Genomic DNA, 22,078 nt, shown 5'->3' with positions numbered 1-22,078 from the left:
CTATTTTAGAAACTAGTAAAGTGAACTAAAATACTTGGGTAATTGTTTGCCTTTGTTGGTATATATATATATTGAACTTAAAGTATAAAATCAAGTATTATGTGAAGAATAATTGCTTTTCCTTGGAGTTTAGGGAAATAAAATGTATTATGAGCTGCCAGGCCCATACTGGCACATGACTGTCATTTTAGTCCTGTTATTTTGTCACATATTCAAATCATCTTTGGGAATTTTCATTGATTCCTTAGTATGTAAAATGGTATTTCCAGCCATGGTGGAGTTAGCAAGAACTGGACTTGTCTTCCTGATAAAAGCAACTAGGAAGCTGAACAAGCTCTGTGAATCAGCCATGCTCAGCAGACAGTACAGGATGTGGTTACCCAACAGAGGAGTAAGCACAATCATTGCCTAACCTTCTACCTGGTAACATATTCCATATCACAGTTTAGAAAGGGAAAAACCAAACAGAGCCGCTAAAAATTGCAGAACAGAGTTCTAGAAAGGAAAATACTACACAGAAAGTGTTTACTGTATTGGGCCATCCATGCATGACAAGTCTTTAGTGATCACTCTTACTGTATGTACTCCATCCTTTGCTTCAGATACTTCAATATTGGTTTAGGAATTCTCTGGTGGGTGCATATATATTCACAATTGTTGTATGAATAGACCTTTATCGTTATATATTGACCGTTGTCTCTTCTGATAGCTTATTAAAGTCTATTTTGTCTGATGTAAGTGTAACAACTCTTATTATTGGCTTTTGATATGGGAATCCCTTGCATAGAATATCTTTTTTATTTCTTCATAATCTCTCTATATAGTTAGATGTGAATTGATCTGAGTGCTGGTGGCTCATACTTTTAATCCTAGCTACTCAAAAGGCTGAGACCTGGAGAATCAAGTCTGTGAAACTTCATCCCCAAAGCAACCATCAAAAAGCCAAACTAGAGATGTAGCTCAAGTGGTAGAGATCCTACCTCTCTAGCTTCTCAAACAAGCTTAGTGAGAGCATGAGGCCCTGAGTTCAAGCTCCAGTACTAAAAAAAAAAAAAAAAAGAAAAAAAATAAGCGAATTGAGTATCTTATAGATAGCATATAGTTGTGTAGCTGGGCCATGTTATTTTAAAAATTTATTTAACCTTTCATTCAACTAAGTCTTTTAATTGAAGAATTTAATCCATTAATGTCCAAGGCACTTACTGATAGATAAAGAGTTACTACTATGATTTTTCTAATTGTTTTTGATTATAAATATTTTCCCCCTTTTCTTCCTGTCTTCCTTTGTAGTTTGATGTTTGTAGTTTAATGTAGTGATGTGTTTTCCGTACCTTTTTCTTTTGTTTGTTTCTGTTAAAGATTTTTGCTTTGCAACTACCATGAGGCTTACATAGAACAACTTGTACTTGTAGCAACCTTTTTCAATCTGATAACAACTTTGATGGCATAAAATAACTCTACACACTTATTCTCTTCTCACTGCTTATGTTTATGACATGAGAATTTATATTATTCTGTAATTTGTATACTTTGGCAGTTTATTTTATCTGTAGTTATTAATATTCATACTAGAGAGAAAATTTCTGTATACATCATAAACTGCAGTCCTAGTGTTCAGAATATGGCTGTTTCACTTCTGTCGTTGAATTTTGTCCTTTTGTATATTCCATGAGATTGAGAGGCCTTTTGTTTCAGCTTAAAGATCTCCCTTCAGCAATTATTGTAAAATTATAAACTCCCGTAGCTTTTATTTGGGGAAATTGTAGTGTTCTATTTCTGAAAGACTACTTTTTTCCTACATATTTTTGAATATAAAATTATACTCCTTTGGGTTTTCTGCTGAGAAATCAGTTGATAATTGTATTGGCAATCTTTTATATATGATGTGTTTCTTACCTCTTTGTGCTTTCTCTCATTTTAAAAGCAGTTCTCAGGTTTGAACCCAGGGCCTTACATTTGCTAGGCAGGCATTCTACAGTTGCCCCAGGCCTCCAGCCTGTTTTTTGCTGATGATTTTTAAAGATAAGATGTTGCTTCTTTATTGACTTACATAGAAGCACAATGTTAAGCCAACAGACAAAAAGACTCACTGTTGCTTTATCCCCATGCCTAGGTAGTCCAGAACAATGAGAGGTTTTAACACTGGTGATGTCATCAAAGGCTTTAATGTTTAACTTTTATGGTTTTCCAAGTTTTATTGACTTTCATAACAAATATTTATTTATAAAAAAAGATGTTGCTTCTTGCTCAGTGTACACCTGGACTGTGAGTGATCTACTTAAGGCTTCCTGTAGTTTCTGGAATTGACAGTTGTCACCACATCAAGCTTCCTTCTAAAGAGATGGAGTTTTGTGAACTTTTGGCCCCCCCCCCCCGCCCCGCCCCACCCCAAAGTTGTAAAGTTCGTTTTCAACATGACAACTTGTACTTACAGTTGCAACGGGTCCACCTGTATCCTTAAACGACTTGTTTTCCTGGTTTCTTATGTTGAGTAATTTTCTGTGCATTTGAGGAGACAGCTCCTCTTCTGGCCTTTATAGATATTCTTTATAGATATTCCTTTACTATTGCTTATCCAACTGTGGTTCTGAAGAAAAGGCTGGTGATGGTGCTAGACAGGCATAGTTATTTTGAATTCTGTAGTTGGATACAATGTTGGCTGATTCTATGATAGTTTCTTGGCAAATCATAATTCCATTATTTGGGATCTGCACTTGGGTAGGACTTTAGACTTGGCTCCAAGTTTTGGCAAAGTTGCTATTCAGTATTGGCGGATTGGAGGCTATATTCCTGATAAATGCATGGGTGAGGACTGCTTTGCTATCAGGTTGGTTCCATGGGCTGAGCATTTGATTGAGTTGAGGTCAAACAATTTGGCCCTGTCTTCTCTGAAATGTTGGGGAATAGGAATCTTTCTGCCTTTAGAGAGTCTAAGGGGGCTTTTTAGCTAAGAGGAGCCACTTTTTTTGTGTTCAGGCAGGTCTATTCATTCCTATGAAGGTATAAGTTATGGTGAAGTGTGCAGAGATGGATGTTGTCCTTGGTGTTGGCTATGAGGCTGAGCATGGAGACTCATTCAGTGACTCAAGCTAGGTTGAACAAAGATGATCAGTTTAGCTTTGTGGATAGGATAGGAAGTTAACTGTTATCTCTGATTAGGAACCATAGTTAGTAGGAACACAGAGTAGCTACTACAGTCCAAGTAGTAGTCCCTTTAATTTGTATCCTTTCTTTGTTCTTACCTGACCTTGGTGGTTTGGTTGTGCCACTGTCTCTAATATTCCCTGTGAGGTGAAATCAGAGTGGATTTACTGGGGTATCTCCCACTATGTTAAAGATGCTGGATGAGGGGTTGGTGATTTGGCTTAGTTTAAGATTTTCTTAGCAAGTACAAGGCCTTGAGTTCAATCAGAAAAAAAAATGCTGGATGACTGTCTTCCCCCTCAAAGAAACCGTGGATCTAGGGAAATCCTCTCTATCATGTTAATAGGACCAAAGGGCCTTGGTAATAATTTTCTAAATAATTGGATTTTTCAGAAATCTGATCTGTAGATAGTTAAAAGTTGAACTTTCTGTGGTGGAGAGTGGAGCCTGAGACTTCTGATTCCACTATTTAGCTGATATCATTCCTTCTGCCTTTGTATATTCAAGTTTTACATATAGACCCCCTCCATGACTACGTCCTTCATATTTTCGTATGTGTTGCCTGAAATGTTTGTTTCTTTATGTTTAATTTCATTCTCAGTTTTATATTCTTCTCTTTTTTATTTCTTGCTTGTACTTCAGATAACTCAAATTTATCCACTTAATGTCAGGGTTATGCTGCTATCACCTAGTACCATTTTAGAACATTTTCATCACCCTAAAATACTCCTAGCCTTACCCATCAACTCTTCCATTCCCTTTAATCCTAGACATCCATCAATCTACTTCCTACCCTTATAGATGTTTTTCTTTATTTTTATTTTTATTTGTTTAGTTTTAAATTTTTATTGTTATTATAAAGGTGATTCACAGAGGGGTTATCATTATATAAGTCAGGTAAAAAGTATATTTCTTGGATGGGAAGGGGAAACAAAGGAGGAGGCAACAATGCTTGATAAGAAATGCATTCATTACCTTGCCCATGTAATTGTAACCCCTCTGTATGCTATTTTCACAATAAAAAAAAGTCCATTTCTTTTTTGATAGTATAACCTGTTCATTGGCTCTCTTTCATGTTTTCCATCCCCACCCACAAGTTGTATAGTTCATTTTCAGCATAGTATCCAGTTAGTGCACTTGCTTTATTTATTCATTCTTTGTCCCTCCATTTCCTTTGGGATATTTCCTATAAAAAGAGTCACATTTTGTGACCTTTGCAACTTTTTTCTTATTCAGAACTTTTTTTTTTTGGTCAGTCGTGGGGCTTGAACCCTGGGCCTGGGCGCTGTCCCTCAGCTCTTTAGCTCAAGGCAAACGCTCTACCACTTGAGCCACAGTACCACTTCCAGTTTTCTAGTGGTTTATTGGAGGTAAGAGTCTCATAGACTTTTCCTGCCCGGGCTCGCTTTGAATCCGGATCCGCAGATCTCCGCCTCCTGAGTAGCTAGGATTACAGGCGTGAGCGGGCGCCTCAGAAGGTTCAAGTTTTTGTTTAAATGTTTCATTTAAATGTTTATGTTTCAGCATACATGTATAATCTATTAGTTTTAATATAAAAATATTGTACTTAATTGTGAGAACACTTAATTCTCCAGGAATAAATGTTATTTCTTCTTTTGCTTTTTTTATTTCTATTTTATTTCCTGTCCATGTATACTATTCCTATATTCCTGAAATATATATACCCTGGTTTGAAAATCACAGATACATTCTCGTACTTGGCTAATAGTACTGTCTTTTAAAGTATGACATGCCTTTTAAAAAGAACTAGTAGCAACTGCTCTCAGCTTAATCTGAGCAAGCTACAGGATCAGCAAATGATTGCCTTTCTTCCGAACCTGTGCTTCTAGATTGGTTATAGGTTTATCTTCCTTTAGTGTTGTCCAGAACAGTCCTGTTAGCAGAAACCAGAAAGAATCAATCTCTTATATAAATGTGATGTGAATTGCAGTTGTTTAAATGAATCTTTTGCTAGGTATGTCAATTAGCAAGCAACATAAGGATTATGAGTTTTATTCTATATAGATCACTTTGGTTCATAAATGGGATTGCACATAGCATAACAGATCTGTATTCATATAACCTTATTCTTGATTCTTTTCTTTAGTCAGCTTACTAGGGAGAGGGAGCCAGTCTTTGTTTTGTATTCCCTTTTCTTTAGACAGGCAAAATTTAGTACTCACTAAGTGAATTTCAGATTGTTGCTAGGTATATTATTATTTACATGAACATGGTTAACTTCATATTCAAAAGTATAGCCTACTCAGTGGCTATATACATTTTTGTAAATGTCTGTGCTTATATAGGTTTTCATCTATATGTGTTTTGTGTTTTCAAAGTTCCTTTTACAAAATTTGAATATGCAGAACTAAGATTTCTTTCTCTTAAGTCTTTAAACTTAATAAAAAATTGAAATTCCAACAAATAAAAATATAGCTAAAATACTTATACAGAATACATCTTAGTTACTTTCTTTTGGGAGAGTAGTTCTGGGCTTTTAACTTGGGTCTTATATTTTCTAGGCAGGTTCTTTACCATTGAGCAATTTCCCCAGCTCATGGTTGTGTGCTGGTCATGGAGCTTGAACTCTGGGTCTGGGTACTGTCTCTAAATTTTTTGTTGTTGTTGTTTAAGGCTAGAGCTCTATCGCTTGAGCCACAGCTCCATTTCCAGCTTTTTGGTAGTTAATTGGAGACAAGAGTACCATGACCTTTCCTGCCTGGGCTGACTTCAAATTATGATCCTTAGAATTTAGCCTCCTGAATAGCTAAGATTATGGGAAAGAGCCATCAGCACCCAGGCTAAATGATTTAATTCTTTATATTCCAGGATCTATCTGTCTATCTATCTATCTATCTATCTATCTTTTTCCCCCTCAGGTAGTAAATGCTTGAGCCTTGAAATGAAGTCATTTTATATATCTTGAATATGCTTTGACAGATGAGCATGTGCGACTTGTCACAAAATTTATAATGCAGAATATTGGATTTTTTTAGTCACCAATCCTTTGAACATTATATAGGTCTGATAACCATTTATTTCTGAATGTGGATATAGTGCTCTTGATTTGGGATCTAAGTATCAGTATAATAACAGAGTATATAGCAACTTATTTTAGACTTTCATTATTGAATTTCATAGTTCCTGAAATCACCTTTTCTCTTACATTTTTAATATAAAAAGCTACAGGTCAGAGAAGTAACTAACTTTATACAGTATAGTAGTTAACAGAGGCAAATCTTGAACCTGTGTTTCTTGATTCCAACTAAGATTGCTGTCTCTGTCACTATGGTTACTTGCTACTTAAAGTTTCGATGTTTCAGGAGAAGCTGACATTGTTTCTGCGTTGTTTTTGTAATGAACATTGCCATTCAGAAATAATAATAACTTACAAGTTTGCTTTTACTCTATTAGTAGGTAGTCAGTGACATAAGTGCAGTGTAATAGAACAATATAGAAAAGCAGATCCCATAAGTTGACTAGAAGTCTAATATAATAATTTCAGTGTGTTTTATCCTTTATCTCTTGTTCACTTAATTATGGTAGGTTAAACTAAACATTATAAAAGCATGAATGTAGGTATAATTTTTTTTTCTTTCCCAGACAGATACTGATTATGTGCATGGTGTTGTAAACAACCTGGAGAAAGAGTAAGTCCTTCCTAAAATGGAAATTGAAACATTTTTGTTGCTATTATCTTTCGATTTTTTGCTATAACAGCATGTTTTTATTCATTTCTCTGTGGAGTTCATTGCTCTTTGGACTGTCAATGATTTTTCAAATTGTCATTTAAAAAATTCAGTGATCTGAGGGGATAAAATAGGCATATTGCATTTGTAGAGGAGATTTAAATATCATATGTATATAACACTGTTAATTTAAAGTCTATGCTTGAAAGCAGTGAATGTGGAGAGTAATATGAGATTGTTTAAAATCTTTTACCCTCTATCAAGTAATTTTTTAAGCTGTCAGGACAGCTATTAATGTAATCATTGTAGACTTACGTGCTGTAAACCATGTCTAAATCTGCTCTGTTTGGAAAAGATTGGTTACCAATTTCCTGTGGGCAGGGATCATAGTAGGTAACTTAGGTAACTTATAGAAAGCTTAGTATCTTTCAAGCATTACTACTTTTTATAATGTTGCCTTAGTTGTTTTAACAATATAAAGATTAGAATTGATTCAACTCTAGATTTAAAGTAATTTGACTCTTCATCAAAATGCTAAAACTGGAGACTTAAAAAGGATCCATAGTTTATCACCCGAGGTGGAAGAAATAACTGTATTATCAAAGCTCAAAGAATTCACGAACTTTATAGACCATGATAAAAGCAGTTTGCCCCATGAAGATTGGAATGTGTTTGTGACTTTATAACTATCTCACAAGACTATGAAATTTGTGAAATTTATGTAATCACTTAATCACATAAAAATTTTTTAAAAATCCATAGTTTAGGATTAAATTGTAATTTGTTAGATTTTCTTTAAGTGCTAAGTTTTTTTGGTAGTCTTCATAGAACACAATAGTATAAATACTTAAATAAGGAACTAGGATAATAGTTCCTGATTTTCCTTCCTAGAGACCACTTGGCCAGGTTTGTGAACATATGTAGTTATTTTGTTGATTTGCCTCTTTCTAAATATGCAGGCAAGGCCAGGAGAATAAAAGTACAATTAAGCACCAAGAAATATTGTGCAAAGGCAGATACATACTCATTTTGTGGAGAATTGAAAAATGAGAATACAAAAAGACTTATGTTTGAGTCAGTGAGTTGAATTCAAAACTTTGATTAACTTTTAAGTAGTTATGCAAAGGAGTTGCCATTTAATAAAGCAGGTTATGAGTTCAGTGCATCTTGATTAATGTCACTCCTTTCAACATTCTCACCTATCCCTCCCCTTTCCATCCCTTCCCTCCATTTTCTTAATTTTATAGGATATACATTGGATTCTTGACTGCATCCCTTGACCCCATTCCATCCCTTTCAATACCTGCATCCTAGTGTTTATTTTGTTGAACTGACTGCCTTTCTAAGGAATTAAATTATTTGAGTTCTCCCTTGAACCTATCATATGTCAGTCAACACATTTGTATGCACTTGCGTAACACCCAACATATTTACTTACAAGTTTATACACTGAATAGAGCTTCCACATGGAAGGGAAAACATCACCCTTTATCTCTCTGGGCCTGGCTGGCTGACTTGAGATTCCACCTCTCCCAGTTAGAGTGGCTGTCACCAAGAAAACAATTAACACTTGCTAGTGAGGATGCAGCTAAAAGGGAACCCTAATACACTGTTGGTGGGAATGTAAATTTGTTCAACCACTCTGGAAAGCAGTATGGAAGTTCCTCAAAAAAATTAAACATAGAACTACCCAATGATCCAGCAATTCCATTCCTGAGCATTTATCCAAAAGATTCCAAATCAGCATACAGTAAAGCCACCAGCACAGACATGTTCATTGCATCACTATTCACCATAGCAAAGGTATGAAATTGGCCCAGATACCCCTCAGTGGATGAATGGATCAAGAAAATGTGGCATATATACATATATGGAACTTTTCTCTTCCATTAGGAAGAATGATATAGTACCATTTGTAAAGAAATGGGTATTTATAATGTGCCATGTGATTTTTTTGTTTCTTTGTATGTTCCTCCCCCATGGTATAACCCCTGATTTCACTGTATTTGATGTTGGTGCCCTGCATCTTGTATATACAGTTCTCTAGTTTGGAGAGGAGAAGGGAAAAAACAAAATGCTTAAATAGGGATACAGGTTGACCCATTGTAACAATGAGATGCACAAGACACTGTGTTGAAAAACGAACTTTGCAATTTAGGCAGGGGTTTGGGGGTGGAGGTGGGGTGAGGGGGAAGTGTGGTTGTGAAGGTGGGAGGGAAGAGATGGTAGGGGAAAAACAAAGGAGGAGGTAACAATGCTTGATAGGAACTGTACTCATTACCTGACTCATGTAACTGTAACCCCTCTGTACAGTATTTTTACAATAAAAAGTATATAAAAAAAGAAATGGTTTCAAAACTTTTAAAAAGGTTTTCTCAGCAAAAGCCCGTTCTAACCCAAAGGGCTAGAGAATTCTTTATTGTAGGGGGTATCTGTGCATATGGAATGTTGGACAAACTCTGAGTGCCTATCCATAAGGGTGTTAAGGGTGTTATTGCTCATCAGTTAGGACAACCACAGTGTCCTCAGGAAGGATGAAATTGTCCCCACTTGAGAGGAACTAATTTAGAATACCCTGAATACTATAACCTTACAACTAAAGTGTCCTGAAAATAAAACCTTGAACTTTGCATGAACAATGTATTTGGATGCACACAAATATTCATTTGTTGTCTTTCTTCAATTCTTTATTTCCTGTGAGAACTTCATATGTTTGCTTTAAATTCTGATTAGTTTTAGGAATATAATGCCTACAGTTTGCCCAGGGTTTTTTAATGCTACTTTAAGGATAGTGGCATCTCTACAGTGTTTTTAAAAGCATTGTTAGAAAAAAAACAAAGGCAAAAACTTAAGCTGTTACAGAAACCTGCATTTTCTAGTAAATGATATCAGTCAGGGATGAACTACTTCACCGAACACTTTGTGATCACATAACCTGCTACACATGCCTACAGATGTGTTATGTTAGATCCAGTACATTGAGCATTAGACAAATGAAATCTCATAGAATTTAAATAACTTAGTTGACCTTTCTCACGATAGATTTTCTAAAGAAATCAGCTCTGGTTTGGTGGAAATAATATCGCCTCCTGAAAGCTATTACCCTGACCTGACAAACCTGAAGGAGACATTTGGAGACTCTAAAGAAAGAGTAAGGTGAGCCGTATGTCATTTAAAATACTCTGTTCATGTGAGTTTGATGTCTACAATAGTTGTTGTTCATCAAAGCTTAGAGTATTTTGGGATTATGTTTGGGAAATACTCTAGGTGGCCTCATTACTTTTAAGTTCAGGATTGCTTGTGAAACATATTCCGGAGGAATTTTCTTAATTTGAATGAGAGCATAGTGTGAGCCTTGATATTACTGTGTTTCCTTTTCCTTTTCTTTCTTTTTTTTTTTTTGTGCCAGTCCTGGGTCTTAAACTCAAGACCTGGGCACTGTTCTTGAGCTGCTTTTTGCTCTACCACTTGAGCCACAGCTACTACCCTTCTGTTTTTTTCTGAGTAGTTTATTGGAGTTCAGAGTCTCAAGGACTTTGCTCAGGCTGGCTTCAAATCCAGATCCTCTGAGTAGCTAGGATTAGAGGCATGAGCCACTGGTGCCTGGCTTCTTACTGTGTTTTCTTGAAATGACTTAGAACCATTGTTACTCAACACTAGTCAATGTGTTTCTATAGGCCATCAGAAATTCTCAGAAAACTGGTATTATAAGTTTAATATATTTTTTAGCATTCAGTTCATATTCATTCTTTGTTCATTGCATACACCTATTTTAGGCAGTACTGATTTTTTTGGGGGGAGGTGTGGGCTGGAACTCTGGGCCTTGTACTTTTGCTCAGCATTTGTGCAAGTAGATGCTTCACTACTTGAGTCATGCCTTCATCCATTTTGCTGGCTAACAAAGTTAAGAAATATCTATGAGATGTTTTTTTCTGCCTGAGCTGACTTTGAACCAAAATCCTCCAGGTCTAAGCCTCCTGAAGAGCTTTTTGTAATCTTCTGGATTGCAGGTATGAGCCACCAGTGCCCAGCTAGTACTGGGATTTTGAACTCAGGGTTTTGTGCTTGCCAGGGAGATGCTATACCACTTAAACCACACACCCAGCCCTTTTTTTTGCTTCAGTTAGGGTCTCAAATCTATGCCCAGAGTTAGAGTATGATCCTCCTATTTATTAGTCTTCCTGTATAGCTTTGATGACAGGTGCAGTCAACATGCCCAACTTTTTATTGGTCTCATTAGCTTTTTATACAGTCTGGCCTTGAATCATGATACTCATGATTGTTACTTGCTGTGTAGCTTACTTGTGTGAGCCACTGTGCCCAGTTGAATACATACCATTGTACTCAGCTCAGTGTGTATTAAGTGAAACCTGTTTGCAAAACGCAGCCCTGGACACCAGAGTAACAGTCTTTAAAATGTAAAGGCACTAGATCAATGAAATATCAAGAGGCTACTAAAAGAAAGACCTATGATCAAGGAAGTTTGGAAAATAAGTGATTTTTTTTCTTGGACTGATAGGGAATAGTTCAGAGGTTGAACACTTGCATAGCATGTATGGAGCTCTAGGTTCTATTGTTAGCACTACAAAAACAAAAAACAAAATGTTACATCTTTCCTACTGGATCTTCTAATGGCTCTAATGTTCTAAAACAGTTCTAGAAGAGGGTTACATATAGTGTTTTCCATACTGACTTTATATGATACTCCTGTTTTATTCACACATCTTGAGAATTAGTGTTCTTAGGAATATACCCTCATTAAGGCTTCATTAGGGAAAATGAATTTTCTTTGTCTATCTTGTGTATGTTTATTACAATAGACTCTTGAGGCCAATGCATTCAATCTTATTTTACTAAATTTGAAGCTGATCCTTTTTTTTTTTTTTGCCAGTCCTAGGGCTTGAACTCTGATTCTAGGTGCTGTCCCTGAGCTCCTTTTGCTCAAGGCTAGCACTCTACCACTTGAGCCACAGCACCACTTCCAGCCTTTTCTGTATATGTGGTACTGAGGAATCGAACCCAAGGCTTCATGCATGTTAGGCAAGCATTCTACCACTGAGCCACATTCCCAGTCCTAAAGCTGATTCTTAATTTATCTTGTGAAACTATTTCAGATGGAGAACAAAGCAAAACTTGGATTATTGTTTTCTAATGATGTATGCTCAGGAAAAGGGTGTATATTACATTCAGGTAAGTATGTTTTTTTTTTTTTAATGTTTTTCACATCTCTAAAGAAAAAGTATTACTACTAAGGGCATATTTTCATTAAAACAGGAAGTTTCACAACCATGGTAAATCCTTCTAAGCAATATATGTTGCTAATTCTATCTTAGAGAGCAGAGGCTCTCCATGGTAATTGAGAATGTGGCCTTCAAGGTCCTTGGCTCAGCAAGTACAGACGCCATCACCTAGGTGTGTAGTGAACATGTGCACAGCTCACTGAGTCTTGGCTTCTCTTTTGCTCCCCTCCGCTTCTGCTCTTTCCTTCTTCTTCTCTCCACTGTTACAGTGAACTCAGATTTAATTGTTTCACAAGTTTTAAAGAATTTTCTTACAATAATTTTAGTGGTCTCATGGTAGAATAATTGGTGTTAGGCTACAGTAGTTTCATTTATATAAAGGTAATAGAATTGGCATTCACTTCTGGCATCCTAATTTTGACATTATGGCCCTAATTCTATGCAAGCACAATAAATGTGTTTCTTTGGCCTCAGTTTATCTACCTTCCCTGTGAAGTTAGGCTGTTTTCTTCTCTTTTCCTCTCCCAGCAGCTCCCCAGCCATTTCTTTTTTGATTCAGGGACCTAGAGTGTCTTCTGACTACTCTCATCAAAATCTCCTAGGAAAGGATCTAAGAACTGTGGGTTAGCTAGTTAGACAACACTTTAAAGACTATTTTGGACACTTGTAGCCACTAGCCACTACTCAGGAAATCAAGATAAAAGAATCATAGTGTGAGGCCATCGAGGGCAGAAAAGTTGGAGAGACTTTGTCTCCAATCAACATGCAAAATGTTAGAGTAGTGATATGATTCAAATGGTATGGCACCAGCCATGAGTAGTCAAGCCCTGGTACTGGTACACATGTGCACTTACACACACAAACACACGCACACAACCACACTTAGGAAGTTGTTACTTTTTTCAAATATCATTTTTCTTAATGACTTAAGCCTAAATCCCACAACTTGAATTTTTATTTCTTTAATCAATGAGAGTTTATCCCTTGTTCAAAATGTAAATTCCCTTGAGTATGGCAGTAAGGCTTCCAGTTCTTATTTTTTTACTGTAGACATCCTTAGATACTTTCTTAGGAGATGATTTTGATGAGAGTAGTTAGAAGACACTCTGGGGCCCTTAATCAAAAAGGAAATGGCGAAACTTCAGGGAGAGGAAGAGAGCAGGAAACGGCCTGACTTCACAGGAAAGGAAGATAAATTGAGTTTAGAATATCTCTATGACATTTGACATAGGCTAAGTGTATATCAGCTTCCCAAGATGATAAACTTAAAAAGAGAAGGAGTTATTTTGACTTACAGGTTTGTAGGTTTCAGTCTATGACTGGTTACCACACCACCATCTTTTGGACCTGTGGTAAGGTTTCACATCAAGGCAAGAGTGTGTGCAGAAACCACCCACTTCATGACTAGAGAGTAAAATAGAATGAAGGAGCAGCTAGGCACCTACAATCCCCTGTTAGGCATGAACTCAGTGACCTAAAGACTTTTAGCCAGACCCCCACCTCTCAAAAGTTCTATTGTTTATAATTTTAGCTCTTCAGTTTATGTTTTTAACCTATTTTGAGTTATTTTTGTATATGCTATAAAATATGGGTCCAGTTTTACTCTGTTTTTTTATTGTGAAAATACTACCAGTTTTACTCTTCTATATGGACTATCCAATTTTTTTCAGCACTGTTGAAAAAGACTGTGCTTTCCTATTGTGTATTTTTGGCATACTTGTGCAAAATCATTTGTCCATATATATATGTAATGGTTTCTTTCTGGGCTTTATTTCACCCCGTTGACCTGTATATCTCTTTTTATATTCTACACTAGAATACTCTTATATCATAGTATATTTAAAATCAATTAGTGTGAGGTCTCCAACTTTATACTTTTCTAAGATTTGGCTATGGAGTCCCTAGAGATTTCATATAAAGTTTAGGGACTTTTTTCCATTTCTGTGAAACTTCCATTGAGTAGGGATTACATTAACTATGTAGGTCACTTTCAGTAATGTGGATTTTTTAATAGTAAGTCTTACTATCCATGTACACAGAAATTTATTCATTTATGAAAATGCATAAATATCAGATGAGACTTTATCTGAAAATCAAGCTAAAAGCAAAAGGACTGAGCCAGACCCTGGTGGTTCATGCCTGTAATCCTAGCTTCTCAGGAGGCTGAGATCTGAGAATTGCAGTTCAAAGCCAGCCTGGGCAGGAACGTCCGTGAGACTCTTATCTCCAAATAACCACAAGAAAACCTGAAGTGGCGCTGTGGTTTAAATGGTAGAGCACTAGCCTTGAGCTGAAGAATTCAGGGAGAGCACCCAAGCCCAGTGTCCAAGCCACACGACCAACCAGAAAAAAAAAAAAAAGACTGGGAGGTATGGCCTAAATGGAAGAGTACTTACCTAACAAGCAGGATCCCTGAGTTCAGTTCCCTGTACTGCTTCCTCCTCCCAATAAGGGGAGGCCCCTTGTGTGTTGGGTCCTTTTCTCTGTCCTGTTTCCTATTTTTCTTTTCTTTTTTTTGTAACTCTGGAAACTTGATTATGGTGTTTATTAGTGTTGGTGTCTTTAGATTTAACATAGTAGAGAATTTATATGTCCATTTTCTATTTGTATTTGATAAGGTTTCAGCCATTATTTCTTCAAATGGGATGTTTTTTCTTTATATTGTTTTACGGTGCCCATAGTTCCCTTATACCATCATTTTTTAAATTCTTTTTCCGTCTGTTCCTCTAAATCATTAGTTTTGTAAGTTTTGTCTCTAAGTTTGCTGATTCTTTCTTCTACCTGGGTAGGTCTGTTGTTAAAGACCTTTATTGAAATTCTCAGGTTTTATTTTCTTCATATATCTAGTTTCTATATGCCTCTCCTCCATAGTTTATGTCTGTTGATGCTGTCAGACACCATTTTTCATGATATTTAGCTGTCCTTTTCAATTCACCAAGTATCCTATGACAGTATTTTTTGTTGTTATTTTTGGGATTTTTGCATTTACAAATTCACTGCTTATTTTAGCCTTTGCAGTCTGATTTTACTGCAAGGCATTATTTTAGTCATCTTATGAAAAGATTATTGAGCCCTTTAAAGCCTTTTCTGGCACTCTGTCCTCTGATTTCTGTTGTGGTGCTCCCTCTCCTGTTCCTTGATGGTACTGAGGCCTCTGATGGTCTACTAAACCAGAGTACTGGAGCTAGTGTCTGTTGTTACTGAGGCTTCTGGTGGTAATAGCTTTTGTTCTTAATCTCTAGTTCGGGCCTATTCCTGTCACTGCTTGGTGCCCTATTTCTGTTACTGTTTGGATTTAGGAAAAAGAGAAGTCCCTTGGGGTGTACCCCCAGAAGCCAAAGACATTGAATGTGTTACTATCTTCTCTCCTATAGAGAACTCAGCAGTTGGTGTTTCTTCCCAATCATGCTAATTCCCTTTTCAAGGAAAGGGGCTCTGGCTATTGAATGCTCTAATTTTATTTAATAATTTAAAATATATTTAAAATAGTTGTACAGGGCTGGGAATGTGGCTTAGTGGTAGTGCTTGCCTAGCATGCATGAAGCCCTGGGATCGATTCCTCAGTACCACATAAACAGAAAAAGCCAGAAGTGGCACTGTAGCTTGAGTGGTAGAGTGCTAACCTTGAGCAAAAGGAGCTCAGAGACAGTGCCCAGGACTTGAGTTCAAGCCCCAGGATTGGTTAAAAAAAAAGTTGTACAAAGAAGTTTCAGCTCAACATGCTAATTTGTGTGGACAATACATCTGGATCCCTGTCATCCTTCCATCATTCTCTTCCCATATCTCTGTCAACCTCATCTCTTCATGTTTCCTAGCTCCATTTTCATATATTAATGACCCACTATTCTTTTGCCCATTTATCCACCTTCTTTCCTTAACTCCCACCTACCTCAGATGTATTTCACCTTCAGTATTCATTTTGTTATACTGTTAATTGTTCAAAGGGGTTACACCAGACAGATGGTGTATATGTTTTCATATACATTTATATTTAGATTGAGCTTGCACGGAACACTCTAAATTTTAAAACCATGTCTCTGGAAGAAGGAAGGCTGGATTTTCTTGTCCCATGATCTTGGTGATGTCTAAGATCATCCATTTACAGCTACAAGAGACTATACATACTGACTGATAACCTGTTTTTATATTATTTAACATATTTTAGATACCATAAAAGGGATTGATACAATTTTTAATAATTTCTTAAAAGTGTTATTCAGACATTGTAGTAATTGGTGTTGGTGATTAGATTGCTTCTACATTTTCAGCTGCACCTAAGATAAATTAAATGAATTTTCTTTAGTGCTGTTTGCCCCCAAATTATATAGTAGGTTGTACATTCTGTAGGAGCCCTTCCATGAGTCTGTTCAGCTCTGCCTGCAAAATTAGAAAATGATTTAACCTAAGAAGTCCTTAAATCCTGTTAGTTTTGAATATTTACAAAGTGGTTACCTGTAGAAAACTTGGCGAAGAGATGGGGAAGCTAAGATTACCCCAGTCTTTGTAGAACTTGGTCCCTAGAGATGGGACTTTATGGTTGCATGGGTGATGGGGAAGGAGTGTTACAATATAATAAATGGTTCTTTAAATGGGCTGAGGATGTAGCTGAGTGGGAGAGCCATTGCCTAACACATTTCCTCACACTTCTCCCAACCCCTCAAAACAGTGCATGTCAAAAGGCAATATAGAATTGTTACCAAGGACATATATGTAAAGGGAAAGAAAAATACCAACTGTCCTAACACCATGCCGATGACTTGGAATGAAGTTTCTAGGGACAGCTTCATGTGCTGCTTTATTATAAATGACTTGAATTAGAATACTCTTCCAAAGACATGATTCAGGCACTCCTGAATCATGGACTCCTTACAATGTCACATAATGAGGCATTCTATCAGTGGCCCCAGCTGTGTGATGCCGAGAGAGAGACAGCAAATTCCACGTTGCCAGCTCTTGTCTTAGTTACCACCAGGAGCCGTTCTCTTCCAGTTTCAGTATCCATTAGTTATTTTTGCTGAGGCCTATTATTTTAATAGAGAGTGACAGGTAGCAATATTCTAATTCTGTAATTTCTAATGCTGTCCAAAACTGAGTTCCTCTATAAAGAATTTTTTCCCTTAATTGTTTGGTTACTTATGATGGAAAGGAGTTATAAATGCTTAGTTCTATCTATTAGTTTTTTTTTTAAATTGGTACTCTAGTAGTCAGTAGTGGCCATTTATTTTATATTTTTTCCATGCGTTCCTCATCAGTGATTTTAATTTAAAAAGGTGGGGTGGGAGAAAGCTCCTGAGTGAGAAGAATCTCACTGGTGTCCTTCATCGAGGCCAAGTAGTTCCCAGTAGAGGGCTAAGTATTGCAACTGCCAAGGGCATAGTGTTTTCAACATGGCTTCATGACCCTGCACCCTGAGACAAAAATGAGTCTTTCTCCTGTTTCACCTTAGGAGGAATGTATCTACTAAGAAGAGATGCCAAGCTCTGTTTTTCACAGATCATTTTACTTTGAGCTTCATTTTCTTCTTGTCAGGATCAGCTACCACAGCATGTCTGGTTAGATTTCGTTTTGCCATAGCCATTTGTTCACACACTAATGGGTGATTTTCCTCACGGAAAGAGAGAATATGACTCTGGAGATTGAACACAGTTGTGTAGGTCCGACCATAGCCTTCTCTTGGACACACATCCCTTTCTGAGATTTGAGTTTTCATGTGTTACTTTGTATTATCATCTCTGGCATCCTTCACATGTTATTACCTTTATAGGTTTCTCTCACATATTTTAGAAGTTCAGTCTGTGTTTTTGTCTTCGCGTGTCATTTTAACCCAGTGGTGTGAAGCAAGGGGCTTCCCACATCCTGGGGACATCTGAACAGAGGCTCATTGGTATACTGTCACTGATGTATTTCCAGCTGCTGATATTTCTTTACAACCTTCTTGCATACATACTGTTTTTGCTGGGTTTTTGTTTGTATTCAACGTGTTTCTTCAAGTTGGATTTTGTGTTGAATCTCGGTCACAACCACTAACTGTACAACTCACCAGCTTCCAGGCTTTGTAGTTAGCACAGCAGTCCTGGAAGGAGTGGGTGAAGCTTCTAGTGAATTTGAGGAAGGGAGGATGGCAGAGCTGGGCTCTAGCCAGCTATGGTCTAAGATGACACCACCCCTGCCATGGTGCGTGGCTCCAGGGTACCTATCTCCCCACCCCAGGCCCCTTCTAGTTTCACTGGACCAAGTCACTTACCATACCCTCTGTGAGATCTGGCACATTTAGTAATGCACAGCACATTGCAATTATTCTTAGTCATGTTCACATTGATACATCATAATCAAGTGGGAGCTGCTTCACATCTACTTTATGTCCTTCCCATTTAAGTCCTCTGATCTCTGATAACTTCTTTGTTGACAGATATAGCTTGTTCATTTCCTGTCCCAGATCTGCAGTCAGTCACTTCCTGAAGGAGCCCCACTGTTCTTGGAGGCTGTGGTGTAGGCTTGTGAGGTGCTATTTCCTTGTCCTTGCCTCTATCGGTTTGAGCAATAAAAAGGGTATTTTTTCAAAAGCTTTTATTGATATTTTAAGTTATATATAAAGTTATTAGAATCTTTTAAATTTTAAATATTTATTTGGTTTTCCCTTACACTGAAAGTCTTGTTTTATTTTTTAAAAAAATAACATCCTGATAAAACAATTGTTTTTTTTTCTGGTGTCTCTAAAATACAGTGTCTCTATTGAGAAGATTACTAAACTTTTTTGCTTTTCCCCTTTACAATATATTTCTGTTACAAATAGATGCACAGCACCACATGTGAAAATGATTTCACCTGAGAATTACCTGAGTAATTCTTTATCCTGTGTGACCATGCCACCAACTTGATGTTAAAACTAGTTCCACTTATTTTAGTTTATATTCCCTTGTTAGGGTTGTTTTCTTCCCTCTTAGCTATGTAAAACAATAGCATTCCAAAGATGAAGCTTGCATAAAGCAGGTTATATTCCCACTCATCTCACTTTGATCCCTGTCCCCCTGCACCTTGTTTCCTTTCACCCCCATTAGTTTTTATTTTCTCCTTGCACTTAAACATTTTGAAGTAAATTCATATATAGAATAAGCCCTTTCTCTGGTACTATGTTCTGTAGAAACATTATTTATTTATTTTGGTAGTATCAGGGTATGAACTCAAGTCCTCACATGTGATAGACAGGCACTGTACAATGAAGCCATACGTCTAGGCCCTGGAAAGTGTTTTGCATTTTGATATTTAGCTTCCCTCTGTAAACTACCAATCACTAAGGAGAGATATGTTAGAATTTTTCAGTGATTTGCCATGATGTCTGAGAAGCACTTAGATTCACTAATACCTTGCATGTAAGTGTGCATAGCAGCTCTATTTGCAATAGCTCCTAACTGCAGATCAATCCCCCCAGTGTGCTTCAGAAGGTGGCTTGTTAAACTATTACTCATCCATAGGAAGGCTATTAAACAAAAGAAAGTATTGATGCACCAAATTGGATCCCAAGGGTATTAGTCCTACCATAAACAGTCTCAATAGGTTATAAACCATATAATTCCATAAATAGTTCTACTTATGTTTTTTGGTGGTGTTGCTGTTTCTGTTTTCAGTTGAAGTCTCCATGTAACTCAGATTGGCCTCTAGCTCGAGAACTTCCTGAGTGCTGAGATTACAGACCTGGGCAACTAGGCCCCACTATATAGGATTGTTAATTTGGCAAAAGGGTAGTGACGGAGAATAGTTGCCAATCTCTAGGTGTTGGGAAGTTGAGGAAGTAAGTAAAGTGGCAGAGGGGATATAAACAGGCAGCCCAAAGGATCTTCAGGACAGGGCTTCTCTATGTCCTTGTTGTAGTGGTGGTCACACAAATTTACATATATGGTAAAATTGCATAGAACATACACAGAACTAATTAGAGTAAAACTGATGACATTTGAATAAATGAATTGTATCTGAGTGCTGCTGGCAGGGATCTCTTCTGTGAGTATGCTGGAAGATCTGGATGATGGATATTCAGGACTTCACTGTATTTTTTCCTACAGTTGCATGTGAATCTATATGTGTGTATATATATGTATATATGTGTGTATATATATGTATATATACATATATAACAATATTCTATACAATGTATTATATATGTGTGTGTATATATATATAAAATTTGGTGCTAGTCCTGGGGCTTGAAATCAGGGCCTGGGCGCTGTCCCTAAGCTTTTTTTTGCTCAAGGCACTTAACCACTTGAGCCACAATTCTACTTCCAGCTTTTTAGGTAGTTAATTTGTGGTAAAGAGTCTTATGGGCTTTCTTACCTGGGCTGCCTTTGAACCATGATCCTCAGTAGGTGGGATTACAGGCAGGAGCCACTGGGCATGGTTTTAAAATTTGATGAGCGTTCAGTGGAAGAGTGCTTGCCTAGCACGCATGAGACTGTGAGTTCTATTTCCAGCTTTGTTAAATAGGTGGCGATGGAAGCCTTATATATGCATCTGTGTCAATAACAAAAGATGTCTGTCTAGCTGGCACAAACCAACTTTTATGTTGGTGAACTCAGCTATCGAGGTACAAGTAGGAAAATGAAGGGACCTGGCCTATCTTTGATCTTCTCTATGAGTAGGTATGGGTTTATGTAAAAAGGACAAAAATGTAAATGCTTACAAAAATTATTTTTCTTCAAAAGATGGAAAGATAGTGTGGAATCTTCTTGAACATTATAAAATGTAAAAAAAAAAAAAAGGAGCAATTCACAGGATTACATTGTTATTTTCCACAGTTAAGGAGTGGTTTAATTGACCTACAGAAAGCATCTTATTTTCCACATTTCTTTTTAATAACTTCTGAGTTTTAATTTTCATTTTAGGCCATTGTTTGTTTATTTTCATGATGAAAATGTGATTTTTCCCATAATATGTTCTTCTTTCTGTATCTTTTTCTCCAATTTGATTTATTAATGATGTCCTATTTTCTCTAGCTTGAAGATGATATTATTGTAAAACAGAATTATTTTAATACTATAAAAAATTTTGCACTTCAACTTTCTTCTGAGGAATGGATGATTCTAGAGTTTTCCCAGCTAGGCTTTATTGGTAAGAAAATTTTCTGACTCATTTACCTTAAGCTAATTGTCTTTTCTGTCCTAAAACTTTTTTCTTTCTTTCTTTCTTTTTTTTTTTTAAATTCTGGGCCTGTGCACTGCCCCTAAGTTCTTCAGCTCAAGGCGAGTGCTCTATCACTTGAGCTACAACATCATTTCTGGTTTTCTGGTGGTTACTTGGAGATAATAGTCTATGGACTTTCCTGTCCAGGCTGGCTTTGAACCGTGATTCTCAGATCTCAGCCTCCTGAGTAGTTAGGATTACAGGCATGAGCCACAGTACCTGTTAAAGCTTTTTTCTATGGAAATGGATTTCTGAGAAAAATTTAACTTAGGTAAAGCTCTTTGTATAAAATGATGAAAATGAACAAGACAGAATTTGGAGGTTTCTAAGGTTCTCTGGAGAGAATTACAAGTTCTCTAGAGAGCTGCTTATGCCAATCACAGTCCTGGAAACACATGGGATTTCTTTTCTTTCTTTTTTTTTTTTTTTTTGCCTGTCATGGGGCCTGGACTGTCTCTGAGATTCTTTGGCTCAAGGCTAGTGCTCTACCACTTGAGTCACAGCGCCATTTCAGGTTTTTTTTTTTAATGTGGCACTAAAGAATCGAACCTGTGGCTTCATGCATGATAGGCAAGCATTCTCCCACTGAGCCACATTCCTAGCCCCTGGGATTTTTATTAATGTATGAATTCTTGATATTTTATTCACTGTGTGAAGTTCTCATTGAGTGGTTACTTTTTTTTTCTTTCATTAAATAGTTGGGATGCTCATTTTAAGAACTTTTGGAGGCTAATTTTCCTAAATTCAGCTATGAAAAAGAATGTTTAAAGCTGAAGAAATGAAAGAATTTACAAATGTTTAAAATTACTCAGAAGTCAGCTAGCAGTGGCT

General features: G+C 36.8%; 1 protein-coding gene across 3 annotated transcripts in view; it reads left to right on the top strand.

Annotated features, from left to right (window-relative positions):
* The window catches only part of Mgat4a (alpha-1,3-mannosyl-glycoprotein 4-beta-N-acetylglucosaminyltransferase A), a 100,433-nt gene that overhangs the window by 65,079 nt on the left and 13,276 nt on the right, over nucleotides 1-22,078 (top strand). For all 3 annotated transcript variants that reach the window (XM_042695464.1, XM_042695462.1, XM_042695463.1), the window contains exons 6-9: nucleotides 6,748-6,794; nucleotides 9,876-9,989; nucleotides 11,948-12,023; nucleotides 21,061-21,175. In XM_042695464.1, the coding sequence (XP_042551398.1) occupies nucleotides 6,748-6,794; nucleotides 9,876-9,989; nucleotides 11,948-12,023; nucleotides 21,061-21,175 (352 nt within the window). The remainder of the gene's footprint in view (nucleotides 1-6,747; nucleotides 6,795-9,875; nucleotides 9,990-11,947; nucleotides 12,024-21,060; nucleotides 21,176-22,078) is intronic.

This window comes from Dipodomys spectabilis, unplaced genomic scaffold (genome assembly GCF_019054845.1).
Source record: "Dipodomys spectabilis isolate Male_0828 unplaced genomic scaffold, ASM1905484v1 ptg000187l, whole genome shotgun sequence".
Classification (NCBI taxonomy): Eukaryota; Metazoa; Chordata; class Mammalia; order Rodentia; family Heteromyidae; genus Dipodomys; species Dipodomys spectabilis.
This window is presented reverse-complemented; position numbering and strand designations above follow the sequence as displayed.